The following is a 16,973-nucleotide window of genomic DNA, read 5'->3' on the forward strand; positions in this document are numbered from 1 at the left end:
AATGCGGTAATACACATTAACTAACGAACAATGTCATCACCCGCTATCGGTTATACACATTGGAATTCGGTTCGCTATCCTTTCGTCCCTCCCACACAAACTCTACTGACCGCATCATCTGACTGCATTGTTTGAATGAATCAGCGCTAGAAAACCAATAAGAAAAGAAAAAAAACTGTATCTCTATCAGATTAATAGGGTACACAGGAGAAGAGGAAATTTGCCGAAGGCTTTCCACACTCGTAGCTCGCTCCTTGGTAATGTTGTCGTCGACGGCAGTGAGTTCCGCTATTCCGACCCTCTGGTGGATGGAGTCTGGTCGGTTCAGATACGGGCGGACCCGTAGAGTGCCACCGATAAGATAAGCTTCGTTCGGTGTGAAGCCGAATCCACACCGATGACGTTGACTTTAAAGTAGATCATTTAAGCCGGTAAAAGGTATTGATATGTTGATTGAAAAAAAAGGAAGATTAAAGACCGACTTAGTGACTCATCTTGATGCGATTCCACCATGGTAGAATCATTCTAATCTGTTTATCGAAAAATGACGCATTGAATTCGAATCGTCAATGTTGGAATTTTTGGGTGGAACAATCTGATACTTCACTTGAGTCATGAGTAAAAATGCAATCGTAGACAAAATCGGACGCGATTGCAAAACAAAGCTCGTAAAACGACCATTTAATCGCGGCAAACGCACACTCAAACCGACGAAAAATGGTTCCCATTAACATGCTGTAATGTGGGAGTAATTACGCGATTAAAATATCTCCTCCACCGATCCAATTATCACCAGCTGTGCAACCATTTGCTACCACCCTCCCACCTATCTTTGGTGGTAGCGCGCAGCTACAATTCGACTCCACCACACCGACAGTCGCATCGGAGCGCAGCTCACTATGGAATGATGACGACGATGATGGCTGAAAGTGCGGTTCGTGCAGTGCAGCTTAGCAAAACCCCCAGACCAATTAACTCCTTTTACCCTTTTAGATTTTTTTCCGCTGCGGATTGGTTTTTTATTCTTTTTTTTCACCACACGAATAAGCGATTAAATATCGCAACCATAAACACGATTCCGCACAAGCAATTATATAGTGGTTCATTTTTTCTAATTTTATCTTTTCTTTTTTCTCATTCCTTTCAGGTGAGTACAGCGATAGCCGTCGCAACAGTTGAAGGGAGTACCGTTTTTTTCCTCTCTGTCTTCTTTGGCGGATACGGATACACAATCTAGTTCATGAATCGCCTTTATGGTCCCTATGCCATACCCACACACACACGTTGCTGCTGCTGCAAGGAAGGGTTGAAAACGGGTGACTTTATTTTCTTGTTCCTTGGTAGCAATCGCGAATGGAATGCCAGATAACACTACTGCGTGGTGAATGTGTGCGGGACTGGCCAATAGTCTCTTCACCAACCAACCAGCAGAGATTTAATGGTGTTTTGAACACCAGGTAATTGCCGGACTAACTAGTACTGCCATAAACACTTCTTGGCGGGGAAAGGAATCAAGTTTATGACCCCCTTCGCGGGTAGCGTTAGTGAATTTAATTTACACTCTGGTTGGTGGATTGTTTGGAGTACGGTAATTGATGTTGTGACTGCGGGAAATTAAAAACTGCTCGCTTTTGGTGACTGGTTTTGATTAGTTTGATGGAAAGTGTTTATGAAAGCTTGAGGAGGTAATATCTGGCAAAACATTGACGGTCCAAACAGTCTTCCACCTCAAATAACATTTGCATTAAAAAATGGGTGGGCCTTACACCTACACACGTTTTAAGAGGACTTTAATTTTCACGAAAAAAAAAACCCTCACATCCTCCCTCTAATGTAAGCACATAGTGAGAAGAGCAATCAGTTTTTCCACAGCACAGCCTATACGATCATCGTCGCAGATTGCTGCGTGACAGCAGACGACCAGTGTACTTATCTTCCCGGGGCCGGAGATAAAACCCTATATCCGGAAATAGAACGACCCGATAAGCGAAATACGCGCAAAGTATACGAGCGTCCGCCGTCGTCGTCGTGAACAGGGCCGGACTTGACCGTGCTGCGTGGTGCGGTGTCCACTTCCGAGGTTCTCGTTCGTCACCGAAGCGCAAGCAGGGGTGGTTAGCGCAAACTTTCGACTAAAACGCATCATTACAATGGGACCAATTTCGGGGAAATGCGTTGCTCCGCGGGACCCTGGGTCCGGGATGAAGTACGACGGCGATAGGAAACGGCGGCGACCGGTCTCTCTGAATGGAACTTCAGCCGATAAGCATCTCGGTAGTCTCGCGCTGCGATGGTGGACCCGACTGGGTCGCCGCGTTCTCTTTCGTTCTGCCGGGTGGTTATCGCAGGCGAAACATCTCCGGGCATCCGCACGGGCGGCAAGCTTCGTAGGCATCATAGAGCCCTGGCCAGAATTCCACGCAACGGTTGCCGCCGGAACGGAAGACTCTCCGCTCCAAACCAAACCAAGCCACTCGCAGTACATGTACTTGTGGAGCGTTTTTGGTCAAGAGAGATACAACAGATATAAATATTTATGCATATGATGTATTTGCCGGGAATTTCATAAATGTATTTATTATCTGCTTAGCCTCTTACTCTACTAGTGGATGCGGCTCGGGCCGAAGCATGGCAGAACCGAGTTGTGTTTTGCGATATGGCGAAGATAACAAATCGGGTTGTCGGGTAGTTTTTTTCTGCAATGAGACATCGAGCAATGAGTGGCGAGGCTGGTGGTAAGGATATGGAAGCGGTTTCCACATTTGACGAAGACTGATGAGTGTGTGTCGTGTATTGTCCATGATGCATATTCAAAGTACTGATATGTGGCCGCAGCCGCAGATGTACCACTGTTGGACATTCTAGTCAAAATTCTACTGTCCGTTATAGGTTTTTCGGTGAAAGTAGTTTTTAATCGACCCATGTATGGTAACACACATTCATACTAGTTTAAACTATCGTTATTGTGCGCAGCGGTCTGTCATAATCGTAGTTATGATGTTATCGTACCAAAACAGTGCTATAATAAGCCCGTGTGGTCGTCGTCATTTATTTCTGTGTGAAGCTACACCCCACGCTATCGCAATCACCAACCAGGTCCAGGTGCTTTCGCATTCGGTTTGTATCTAACAACAGCACATAAAGTTATAGTTTTTTTTTGCTACAACAATAAAAGTAGGTGTTTACAGATCAAGAATAGTTCAGTGTTGAGTCCCCCATATTTTGCTTAACGTCAGGATTGATAACTTCCAGAACTTGGTCGCTATCGCACACGCCAGAACAAAGAACTTCGCTTGTTGATGACTAATTCGCTGAATAACCGCGTTGCTACCGTCGTCGTCGCCACCACTGCGCACTCTGGCTACGGATGCCTGCTGTTTGATAAGTGTTTATCGTAAACTGTTGAAGCGACGCATTTCGTGGTGAAAACCAGCTGGCTAAATCATCGGTTATCATCGGACGACGACGTGCGTCGTTTCCCAGCCGGAAAAGCCGGTGAGGTGTGATAGTGAAACACAACTAGGTTAGCTGACACACGATAGTGGGAACCTTGAATCATGTGTCGTCGCGTACGGTTCAAATGGGTTCTAATGTGGGGTTTGATCAGCGTAGCAGCGGCGAATTTTGCGATGTGCACCCGATCATATTTAGTCATGTTTTATTTTGATTATTATCGCATGAAACTTTTTTCTTACTTTTTCGAATGAACGTGTTGAACGAATGTTTAAAACAAACAAGTTTTCAATTCCGCCATTCAGATAGAATCACCACTTTGAAACCAAAATACTTTTCATCTATATTAAACAACTTTTTGCTGTCAAAAAATTAATTGTGTTATGTTGATCATACTTTTGAGTAAATCTCTGCTAGTTGTTGGAGAATCACGAATAACCTACGAGTTACGTAGTTACGAGTTAGTAATCTACAATCAGTGTTAATTAAAAAGGTTAATTTTTCCGTAGTTACAACAATTTTTTTTACAAGACATCGTTAGTTCTCTCCAATTAATTCTCATATAGTTTTGATGTAGAATTACGTCTTACAGCAACATATATATTTGTACAATTTGGAAAAACGAAAACATCAAGTGCGTCACGAAAATTGTCCGTTTTCTCAGACAATTTCCAACCGATTTCCCTCACTTCTACAGCAATACATTGAATAAAACATCTACTATTGTACTATTGAAAATTGTCAAGCCATCTTGAAATTTCCAGGACACGGTCGACAAAATATTATACCTAGTTAACCGATGTTGGCGACAAAAACCTGTCGGCCATCAAATTTTCAGTGTAAAAACAACTTTCCACTGTATTATCAAAAAAGTGCTTGATACTCACTGTCGGGGATTGCACAGAAATGAGATTAGCATCATATCCGATATTAAATCCGATAAGACAAATTTAATTGAAATTGAAAAGTCAATATTTTCTTGTTAATTCATTACTTTCCATTCAAAATGTTAGAACAGTTATATATTCTACTTCATCTCTACGTCTCAGCACGAACTGAATTTTCTTTCCCACCAGCAATATGCAACACCCAACAGCAGCGTTATAAAATGTTGCGTAACTGAGTACGGCATCTTCTGTTATCTGCCCCCCTACGACACTAAAGAGCATAGTCAAACCTAGAAAATAGTCAAGCCTCAATTATGCAATGTACTGTTGAAAATGGTCAAGCTTTGTTAAAACGAAGATTTCGATTGATCTGATAGATCGTTTGTTCGCTTTTTCTAACCAACCTAGTTGATCGGAAATGCACTCTCTGGGCTAAATAAAATCCTGTTCCTGCTAAAATTAATCAGTTTACTAGTGGATGGCCACTAGGATGGTCCTAACTAAGTAGTAGCGGGAACATTCATGTCATTCCTCCCAGGTCCCTAACTTACGACCCGTTAATAAAGGGGCCGGACTACTTATTTAAATCATCGGTTTTGATTTGGCTGAAACTTTAGACGTTTCTATGGGCAAAAAATGCCGTTTTGTGCTGTTGGTTTAATGTTTTAAAACCCGACTCATTTTTGAGAAACTGTTTGAAAATGCTTTAATGATGAAAAATGTTTTTCGCGCATTACGACCATTTTATGGTCGTCATAAACGACCTACTTGGACATAAACCCACCAACACGTATACATAGAGTGCGTACAGGAGAAAATATTGCTACCGTATCAGCCAGTGTAGTGGAAGACCGTGAATTGTCAAATCGACGCCGTTCGCAGCAATTGGGCTTGTGTTATTCGATGATTTCTGATTTTTTTTTTGCCGGAAATGGAAGAGCTGGGTCTTGTTGACATGTGGTTTCAGCAAGACGGAGCAACGTGCCACACATCGTGCGAATCAATGGACATATTACGGAATGAGCTCGGTGAGCAATTCATCTCACGAAATGAGCCGATGAATTGGCCGCCTAGATCATGCGATTTAACACCGCTAGATGCGATTTAACACCGCTAGCCAACAACAATTCCAGCCTTGGAAGACAACATTACACGCGTTATTCGCGAGATACCAGCCGAAATGCTCGATAAAGTGACCCAAAATTGGACTTTTCGTATGGACCATTTAAAACGTAGCCGTGGCCAACATTTGAATGAAATTATCTTTGAAAAGTAATTTAACGGCTCAAATAAAGATTTCGTACAGTTTTGTAATTTTTATGCGCTTTTTTTAAAGAAAAACCAAATTCTTAAAAAATCACCCTTTACATAGACTCGATGATATCTGGACTCTATTTTATATCATTTTAGATTTGATTTTCTCAAAAATCTTTTTCTTTATTTTAAATATGACTTATCTAAAGCTGAAATATTGTGAGAAAACGTCCATAAAATACGTAATGCTTGAGGAGAATTTTGGCTTTCTGATTCAAAAAAGTGTTACCATCCATACCAAAAACTTTGAGAGTTTATACAAAAAAGAGGGTTTCGAAAATATTTATTTTGTTCCCTTGTTATTTGTTTTCGTTTCCTAATTGTTTCATAGAATGAAAAAAAAAATAATTGGAAATTTATTTTGTTAAAAATTTAATGCTTTCTGTGACGAACTGCTTTCGTCGGGCCGAAGCCATTCTGTGGGGTATCTTCATCCTGTTTGAAATCTGAGCCAAGAGGCTGGGAATCAATGATGATTGATGCCAACTGGGAGTCCTACTCCAAAGCAAGGCAATCTAAACTATTCATTACACCATGTAAAAGAATCACACGGAACCTACTCAGTATGAATAAAGCTGATCTGAGTACCTTAACTGGCCTACTTACTGGGCACTGTCCGAGTAAGTATCACCTTAAAAAATTAGGTAAACTGACAGATGACTTATGTCGTTTCTGTAATTCTGAGGTAGAAACCTCGGAACAATCACTGTGCCAATGCAGCGCATTAATTCAGCAAAGACTGCGTATTTTTGGAAAAAGTATCCTCACGCCTAACGAGATATGGTCTGCTGAACTAATGAAGGTAAGGAACTTCATCAAAGAAGTCATACCTTCTTGGGGTGAAATGCAAAGTCTGGGTGCGACTATCACTGATACCCATAGTGATGGAACGAACTGACAGTGCATAAAAATTAACGCGGAGTATACCACAATATATCTAACTAATGGTAGCAGTGGTCATAGGCTCCTACAGGAATATAAAACAGAACTTTCAACGAAAAAACTAGTTATTTTACACATTCAAGGCAAGTTTTCAATTTTTTATTCATTTTCTGATGTTGCTTACAAAGTATGCAATATGAAATAGCTGTAACAAAAAAAGTCAAGTAAAAATAAAATCCGGCCTTTCGTGATTCGGCCGATCGAAATTTCGGCCTTTCGTTAGTATTGATATATTTCGGACGTTTGAAATTCGGCCGTTTCAGATTCGGCTGTTTGTGTTTCGGCCGTTTGGAGCTATCCCAGAAAATTTAATATTTTTATGAAAACTAAAAAAGATTACCTAAACATTGAAAGTTGTCCGATCATGAAGCAAGCAGGACAAAAACAGTTATCATTTTTGGAAAACAATTTTTTTTTTCACGAGTAAATTTTTTTGGGAGTGCAAAACTATTATCTATAACTTTTCCAAAGACACTTCGCCAATCAAACAAACCGTTTTGACTATGAAAATATTTTTAACAACCAATAGAGCGCTCTATTGGTCATTGGAACATTTTGACAGAGAAAACAGTTTGTTTTTGGTGTCTTTTTCAAAGTTCTAGACAATAATCATGCCTTCAAAATAAAATATATACAGTTTTAAATGTTCTGGTATTCTTTTGTATTTTCCATAAATGTAATAGATTTTCCAAAAATGAGATTTTTTAGAAAATCAAGTTTTATTTTTTTTTACCTTTTTTTTCAAAATACTTTTTTGAGCGTGTATATTTCTATGAAAAAGACAAATTATTATCGTTGTATTCATCCTGCAACATGCAAAATGTGCCAAAAACAATATCAATAATGAATTCTCTCAACTAATCTAGTTGATCAAGACTGCTGGACGGATCATGCAAGCGTGCGATATTGTTGTTGCTGGGGACGCCACATCAATCAAACAAACTGTTTTGGCTCCAAAAATATCTGTAATAATCAATACATAGCATTTTTGAATAGCTTCTCAAAAATAAGTCGTATAGATTAAACCAATAGCACAAAATTGCATCTTTTGCCCATAGAAACGTATATGCACAGTTTCAGCCAAATCAAATATGGTCAATTGAATTGGTTGCCCAATTTTTCTGCGAAATTGCACATTTATGACGTTCAATACATGTATGACATATATCATTTATGGCATTTGACATTTATGACGTTCATAGCATTTACAATATTCATGCCATTCAATACACGTTTATGGCATTAATGATATTTATGACAATTATAACATTTATGTCATTTATGACATCTGTGACATTTATGACATTTATGACATTTATGACATTTATATCATTTATGACATTTCTAATATTCATGACTTTTATGACATTTATAACAATTATAACATTTATGTCATTTATGACATCTATGACATTTATGACATTTATGACATTTATGATATTTATGACATTCATGACATTTATGACTTTGATGACATTTATGACATTTATGACATTTATGACATTTATGACATTTATGACATTTATGACATTTATGACATTTATGACATTTAGGACATTTATGACATTTATGACATTTATGACATTTATGACATTTATGACATTTATGACATTTATGACATTTATGACATTTATGACATTTATGACATTTATGACATTCATGACATTTATGACATTTATGACATTTATGGCATTTATGACATTTATGACATATATGACATATATGGCATATATGACATTTATGACATTTATGACATTCATGACAATTATGACATTTATGACATTTATGACGTTTATGACATTTATGACATTTATGACATTTATGACATTTATGACATTTATGACATTTATGACATTTATGACATGACATTTATGACATTTATGACATTTATGACATTTATGACATTTATGACATTTATGACATTCATGACATTTATGACATTTATGACATTTATGACATTTATGACATTTATAACATTCATGACAATTATGACATTTATGACATTTATGACATTTATGACATTCATGACAATTATGACATTTATGACAGTTATGACATGCATGACATTTATGACATTTATGACATTTATGACATTCATGACATTTATGACATTTATGACATATATGACATTTATGACATTTATGACATTTATGGCATTTATGACATCTATGACATTCATGACATTTATGACATTCATGACAATTATGACATTTATGACATTTATGACGTTTATGACATTTATGACATTTATGACATTTATGACATTTATGACATTTATGACATTTATGACATTTATGACATTTATGACATTTATAACATTTATAACATTTGTGACATTTATGACATTTATGACATTTATGACATTCATGACATCTGTGACATTTATGTCATTTATGACATTTATGACATTTATGACATTTATGACATTTATGACATTTATGACATTTATGACATTTATGACATTTATGAAGTTTATGACATTTATGACATTTATGACATTTATGACATTTATGACATTTATGACATTTATGACATTTATGACATTTATGACATTTATGACATTTATGACATTTATGACATTTATGACATTTATGACATTTATGACATTTATGACATTTATGACATTTATGACATTTATGACATTTATGACATTTATGACATTTATGACATTTATGACATTTATGACATTTATGACATTTATGATATTTATAACATTTATGCCATTTATGACATTTGTGACATTTATGACATTTATGACATATATGACATTTATGACATTTATGACATTTATGACATTTATAACATTTATGACATTTATGACATTGATGACAATTATGACATTTATGACATTTATGACATTTATGACATTCATGACAATTATGACATTTATGACATTTATGACATTTATGACATTTATGGCATTTATGACATTTATGACATTCATGACATTCATGACATTCATGACAATTATGACATTTATGACATTTATGACATTTATGACATTTATGGAATTTATGACATTTATGACATTTATGACATTTATGACATTGATGACATTCTTGACAATTATGACATTTATGACATTTATGACATTTATGACATTTATGACGTTTATGACATTTATGACATTTATGACATTTATGACATTTATGACATTCATGACATTTATGACATTTATGACATTTATGACATTTATGACATTTATGACATTTATGACATTTTTGACATTTATGACATTTATGACGTTCATAACATTTATGACATCCACGACATTTATGACATTCATGACATATATGATAAGAATGACATTGATGACATATCTGACATCCCCGTGGAAAAACAGTTTAGCAATTACCTACATTAGAAATTTAGAAACTGTTTATTACTGTTAATATTCGTCAATATCATGAAATTTTTGACATATCTAACATTAGGTATTTTCTCGCAATCTTGACACATTTGTATTTTTCTTAAATATTGTTGTCATTTTATTTTAATTTTTGACAGGTTTAAAGACATGTTTGATATGTTAGACATTTTGACACTTTTAAATATTTGAATTTGTTTACATTACATCTTTGGTATTTTTATATAGGTATTTGACATTCTTGGAATTTTATTGGAAGTATATATAAAATCACATTTTTGTTTCATGCATAGAAAGCTTATGCTTTAAAAAAAAAAACAATATATGGATATTTTCAAAAACTGTGAATCAGTATAGTAAAAACTACTGTAATTTATGCTCGCCGTACTCTATTATGGGTGGTTTTTGACAAGTGAAATCTATTCTCGAAGATAGCGAAACAAAAATCTGAAATATTGTAAGCAAATGTCCTGGAAATGCGTAGTCTTTGAAAAACGTGTGTTTTGAATGTCTTGACAATTCCTTAAAACAATGTTTTCTTGTAAAATAAAACTAGCAAAAGTTATGTATAAAAAGCTTAATTTTAAGTAACTTCCGCATAAAATGCTCTATAGCTCCTTACGCAATGAAGATAGAAAATTAGTTCATTCAGCAAAGTTTTGTTTTTCATTTTTTACAACTTTATCGAATAACCATCCCTCTATCACTGAACACCTTTTTTATCTTTTATGATAAAAAACTTAAGTTAACTATCGACACTTTAAGATAATGCGGATCATTCGTATTGTATTGTTCCGAAGACACCAGAATGAATACAAGGCTTCTAAGGAACTAAGTTCTACTTTTTATCCTTTCAAACCTCAGTCAGTTGCTGCTAAAATGTGATCGTCTGTTGGTAAACTGACGTTAGAGCCGAAAGCAGATTTCCAAGTGCTTGCCGAAACCAACAGGAATGGGAAGTCCACTATTGCTGAAAAATAGACGTCCGTCGCACCGTCCGCCATTAAATTTATTTGAACCGAAACAGGAATTGTAATGAACTATTGTTAAAACTACTTTTTGTTTTTAAATTTGATGTTTTTTTTCAATATTTTTAAATGAAAGTTCAGACAATTGCCGATTTTTTAGCCCTTTAAAATAGTTAGTACAAAGAAAAATGCAAAGTTTCATAGAGTAGTATGGTCACACACCCTACAAAGTTTCTTTGAATTCTGAGAGGGTACTACCTGCGCGGTATCCCTCTATGAGTACAATAGTTCGTATAATCAAAATACATTTTTCTGCATTTGGGTGACAGCGTAGCTAATTTTCCAATCGACTACTGCAAGAACGAAGGAAGCCCGTTCAAACCTAACCAAGTGGTAAGCATTTTCAATTGGACATGATTTCGTCCCTAGTTTTGATTTTAAATTTTCATTTTACACCCCTGTAGACCTTCTTTAAAGACGAAGTTCTATGTCAAAGAATTGGTGTAAAGAGTCAAAATTGCGCGAGTATTCACACCTATTGCAAAATTTTAATTTCGAGAAAACTTTATTCAGATGACAGATTGCTAGTCTATTCTTTAAGCTGCATAATTTTGAAATGCAAAATGTTTACTTTTGTTAAAAAAATAATTCGCTACGTGAAACCACCAATACAGCTGACTATCGTCTAAAACAAACACCCATTGAAAGATCTCTCGAGGGCGATACCGGTTTTTTAAATGGTTTAAAAATTCAAATTAACTCCCGCAAAAAAAAAATGCTTGTTATCGATAAACGTAAAAAAGACACCCTAACCGGCCGCGCGGGTCAGACAGCCACGAACGCCATTAGTGCAGAAAGAGACTGCAGAGCGCACCGCCTAGCGCTACTGGCTGCCCAAAATTTTGCGATATTCAAATTCAGAAGGCTTTGCTGCAGAGCGTCCTAATCAGCAGCAAACAGCCATAAAAATATACGAAACCGGATAACTTTTGAAGTTGTGCGGTCGAGACCAAAAAAAAAAAATAGTTACCTTTCGACAGTCGTTCGCGGTAGTGAACGATAAAGAAGTAGGTACCTACTAAACCGAAAGCTAAAACTTTGCCGCACACAAAAGAAAATCTGATGGCCGTAGGGCGGCAAGGCAAAAGGTGCGGCAGCGGTGGAACACTAGCGGAAAGCTGAAACTATTCGCTGTAACGTGCACATGTACTGAAGGAACTGATAAAAACTCTGAACCAGCATTTCTTTATCTTTCACTTGGACTGGGTTAGGAGGTTGGACGGCACTGGCGGGTAGCAGCGAAACAGGGAGGGGCAGGTCACAAACGGCCCGCAGGTTGCGTCGCAATGAAATGAGTTTTGTTTGACTGTTTCAATCTTTGAAAGTCGTTGTAACAAACGTTCGGTTGAATGCCGAATTCACACGCCTCTTGACCCGACCGTCGAATTATCGGAGCAGCACTGTTGAAAACAAAAAAAAAATTGCCCGCGAAACAATAGTAAAAGGCTGAGCGTTTGCATTTGCATTGCGGCTTTGCTGTGTTTCTTTATCAGCACGCGTTACTATTTTTTGTTGTTGTTTTTTTTTTGCAGTTTTCGCTGTTTCGCTTATCACCCAGCGTCGTAGCCCCGTCGTCGCTAGTTGGCACGCGCGATTCGCCACTATCGAATGGTGAGCTACTTTTGCGTCGCGTTTCGCCGAAATCCGCGCGATTGTGAAATTGTCACCCGAACAGTATTAACCGGGTTGCATCACACACTGTCTGTTCTGCGATAAATAACTAAATTACCCCTATTTTGGATGGCTCACTGTCACGTCAAATTGCCAGAGTCTTCCCGATGACTTTTGTGTTCGGTATTTTACACTTCCCGCTGGGTGTTGTTCATTGATCATCGATGTCAAAATGATTTAGCGAATGAGCTATTCGGAAGGCGTTATCTTATCAGTGTATCTGACCTGCGAAGATAACCATTCACCCGTTTGTGAGTTATCGTGACCAGCTGCCGTATCAGTATCTATTCAAAATCGTTATCGGTGCCGGTTTGCGGGTGTGTAATCAGGCAGTAACAACATCCTCTGATTGCTATAGTTAATGCGCGTTCCACTAACGGAAGAACATCCGTTGTCTCGGTCGAATTCTAGTATTCAGTGCTACAGGGTTTATCGAAAAGTAAGGAATGTTTGAACAAGCCGAATTAGGCAAACCAATTATCGCTTAGCAGGTAATAGTAGACATTAACGTAAAGTTTTTGTCCTTATTGTTACCTTATTTACACATTCTTTCGCCGCACACAAAAGTAATTTTCAAATATCCCTAAGAAATGGTAATGTAACAGCGACAGCCACCCTGCCCCGCCAACCCCACTTCACCAGCTATCAACGGTGGTTGTTGCTGTCGTTAATAATATTTGTTTGCATAACGATAAGGTCCTCCCGATGATGAATATATTTTTTCTTCCCATTTCTGCCCAGGCGCGCTTATCTTCGATATCTCCCTATAACGTTAGACCAAGCCCGGCACAAGTTCGACCGATGTTTGAACAACGTTAAAAGTCGTCTTCTAGCGCCGTCGTCGTGTTCGTATTCTTCTGGCTCGCCAAAGAGCTTCTTCCTAAGCTCGTGGCAGTCGTTCTTCTCATCTAATGGCCGGTTTCTATCTATCTCTCTATCCCCCTGCCACAACCACCCATCTCCCGTTTGCCCTGTGCAACGAGGATGCGAATGGGTGCACGCCTTGAGGACACTGCTATTCATTGGAGTGTAATGAGAGTGTCGCATTTACATACCGTTGGGAGGAGAGAGGAATCGACTGTAGACGGAAGAAGCAAGCTCGAACTCAAACCGTAGACTAGAAAGGGGACGCAGCTTTTCCAGCTCTCAATAGTTGGATTCTTATCTAGCACTTTGAATCGATTATATCTCTCCCAGCAGAACTTTGCCTGCGTTTGTGGATGACCCCGAAGTGTTCTGCGCAGTTCAGTCAATCGATGAAGTGAAGTGCGATAACAAGTATAAGTGCTCTTTCCCGAGGAAGTTTCGGGCCTGATTTCCGGACCGAGATAAGACTGCCAGCTTCTATTGCGTTTTCCTTTGGTGTGAGCAGCGGCGACCAGTTTCGTAGATGGTCATGAGATGCATCCGAAATTGCTGAGGTTTCGTATCGATTCAAGTAAGTTTCCTACCTAAGCAGGGAGGATTTGCCTTTGGGACAGGTCGATCAAACCATATTTCACTGCCCTTATCGCGAGTCTCACTGTCTCCAACGGAATCCATTTTCAACGGGTGGTGGTTCGATTTGTTTATGCCGGCAACAGCAAGACAAGCTAGATTCAGTGCAGGCGAAATCGAAATCTGTCTCCCGTTGAGACGTTCCGTTGGAATGAACAACAATCGGGAAAAGCGGGAACACAGTGCTCTTTCCGACGACTGCCGCTTATCAGCTGCGTCCCATTCGGAGAGATCTCCGCCAAACCGCAAATGCACAGAATATAAATTTTTGTTTCCTTATCGGAATCTTAGTCGTTTCTCCCGTCGCATATTAGGCGTTCCGTCCGTCCTGTGTTGCTAGTGGATTTAGATTTCCTGGAGTTTAATGCGCTGAAAGAAAAGGTGTGTTCGATTGGAACGAGACGAGCAGAAAAAAAAATCGGCAAAGCCAATTGTCATGCACCGCTCGATAACGTTAAATACAAACTCGTTCGTGTTTATCAAGTGGATTTTTCGGCAATAGAGGTGTATTCCGGTGTGCGTTACTCTCCCAAACTGATCATATTGGAAGATAACATTGATTAGCTGCGGAAGTGGATGGAATTTTATTTGGTTTTCTGTACTGAAAATAAGAGATTTTGTCTATTGTGGATTTAATGATGCGATTTTAGTAAAATATATATTTTTCAACAATATAGTTTTTGTTATGAGAAATGTAACACAACATATCAATTATTATTTTGACTGCGATTAATTTTGACTGCACGTACTTTTCTATGATGCATCTATAACTGAAATATCATGAATTAAAACAGAGTGCTTGAATAGTTTTCGAAAGGTGATTTTTGATTGATGTTTTTTTCTTTGGGAACATCCGTAAATGACGTAGCTTTTTTGGCTCCGCCCAGTATCTGGGGAATATGGTTGGTGAGGTAGGACTTCCCATGTGATCGTTTCTATGTAAGTTCTAATGACTTTGGCAGTATGAGGTCGAGCGTTGTAATCCCATAAGTGATTCCGCTTATTTGTACCACTGATTGTATTGTTGCCATTTTTCGCACAGTGATCGGCCTAATCGCATTAGTTGAACTCGATCCCGTTTCCCAGTGCTCCCCAGTTTCGTTCGGTTTTACCAGCTCATAATAAGTAACACCGACCGGGTTCCACCAAATACACAGCATAACTTCCGCAGCGATGAAATAAAGTAGCAGTTTTCATGACTTTCTTTTCTCTGGATGAATCCATTTTCCATCATCCGTCATGATGCGATAAAGAAGTTCCTTCCTTTTTGCCGCTAGAGCAGCTGTATACAAGCGAAAAAAACGACATTCAACGTTAGCGTCAGCTTCTAATACCGGAGTAAGCTGTTCCTGCGTTTGACATAAACCCTCATCGAGCGATTCCTTCAGTTCAGCGTCTTCGCCGATGTTTGGCCTTTCTTCACAAAGGCAACCGCCAGCATAGAAATGGCCGTCTGCAAGGCCGTGAACGTTCGACATGGTACACGTCTTACTTCAGCAGGGTGGCTGCTGTGAAAACTGTAACGAAAACGTGTCCTCCTAAAATGCTTATTATGTCACTATCCCTGAACGGATTTTAAATTGCGAATTGTCGAACAGTAGAGTTGAAAATAAATTATTTTGGTTTAGTTTTGCAGCATTCAACCGATCACCGATCAAATCTGAGAACAAGATAGTATAGTGTAGAGTTGTACTTATCATGTTCCGTTTTTTATGCATGTAATGTCACTTTTACTAAATAGATCTTGAATACTAATGTCTTAATCGATTGGTGAAGTTTCCCTTGAACTTTTGGTATGATAATTTCCAATTGCAAACCAGTGAAAAAATCATCCAAAAAAATAAATAGAAAAGCAGCGGTTATCCAATCATGAGCTCGCTTTCTGTTTCTGATATTTATTTAAGAGCTATCTTCTTTCTAGCTCCGCTTTCATTTCAAGTTCTCACAGTTTGTCCCAGTTTCGCAATACGAATATACAAAAAATGAATCCCATTTCATGCTACCATCCAGCGGAGCTAGACTGATAGAGCTCTCACACACGCAATAATATAACACGTATCGTGTCGTATTGCGCCTAGGGAAGAAGACAATCAAATTGTCCTCGTGTCGAATGGAAACAACTGTTGCGTGTTGCATATTGCCGATATGCGACTGGGAGAAAATTTTGTTGCTGCTGATATTAACTGGTGGCAGAAATGAGTTTGAAGTTCGAAATTCTGCTGTGATGTCAAGCTATAACCGTCTTGTTTTACGACGTTATATCCTATTTAATAAAGTATTGTAAATTTTCTTGAACGGATCCAGAAGTACGTGTCGAACTTTTCTGTTCGAAATCGGATTAGTTTCGTATATACCGCTGCTTATGCACAGTATCATCGAATTTTGGTGTACACTAAGGTCTTTTTACGCGATTTTTTAGGCGTCTTACTGATTTCGTTGTCAATCGAGTTACTGAATATTCACTGATTTGGTCTAACCTGTTTTATATTTTTCTCTGATATTCAGCTCGATTCGCAGTTAGAAATAACACTGCTATTGATTCGTTTTACGAAGACATTTAGCAAAAAAAAATTAAAAACCTTTAGTAAATAAAGTTTTTTTCGTGGGTTCCGGAATTTACACGGATTTCGTAAAAAAAATACTACAAGGTATACAGCGCTAGGGGTCGTATGAAATGGTGACGTAGGACTTAATGTATATGTTATATGCTGCAATAAACTGTTCATAGGCAACACTACCGTTTATATTTGATGGTCGTTATTGTAAAACTAACGATGCATGAATACATGAAAATTTTTCACTAGTAGTAGTTGC

At 37.8% G+C, this 16,973-nt stretch overlaps 1 protein-coding gene across 5 annotated transcripts in view; it reads left to right on the top strand.

Moving 5' to 3' along the window:
- LOC129733335 (zinc finger protein ush) overlaps positions 1–16,973 on the top strand; it is a 413,663-nt gene that overhangs the window by 233,155 nt on the left and 163,535 nt on the right. The window contains exon 1 of one of the 5 annotated variants that reach the window (XM_055695139.1): positions 14,049–14,100. The exons of the other annotated variants lie outside the window; for them this stretch is intronic. Within the exon in view, the coding sequence (XP_055551114.1) occupies positions 14,064–14,100 (37 nt within the window). The 5' untranslated portion in view covers positions 14,049–14,063. Of the gene's footprint in view, positions 1–14,048; positions 14,101–16,973 lie in introns of those variants that run through there. 5 annotated transcript variants of the gene reach the window in all.

This window comes from Wyeomyia smithii, chromosome 3 (assembly GCF_029784165.1).
Source record: "Wyeomyia smithii strain HCP4-BCI-WySm-NY-G18 chromosome 3, ASM2978416v1, whole genome shotgun sequence".
In the NCBI taxonomy this organism is placed as follows: Eukaryota; Metazoa; Arthropoda; class Insecta; order Diptera; family Culicidae; genus Wyeomyia; species Wyeomyia smithii.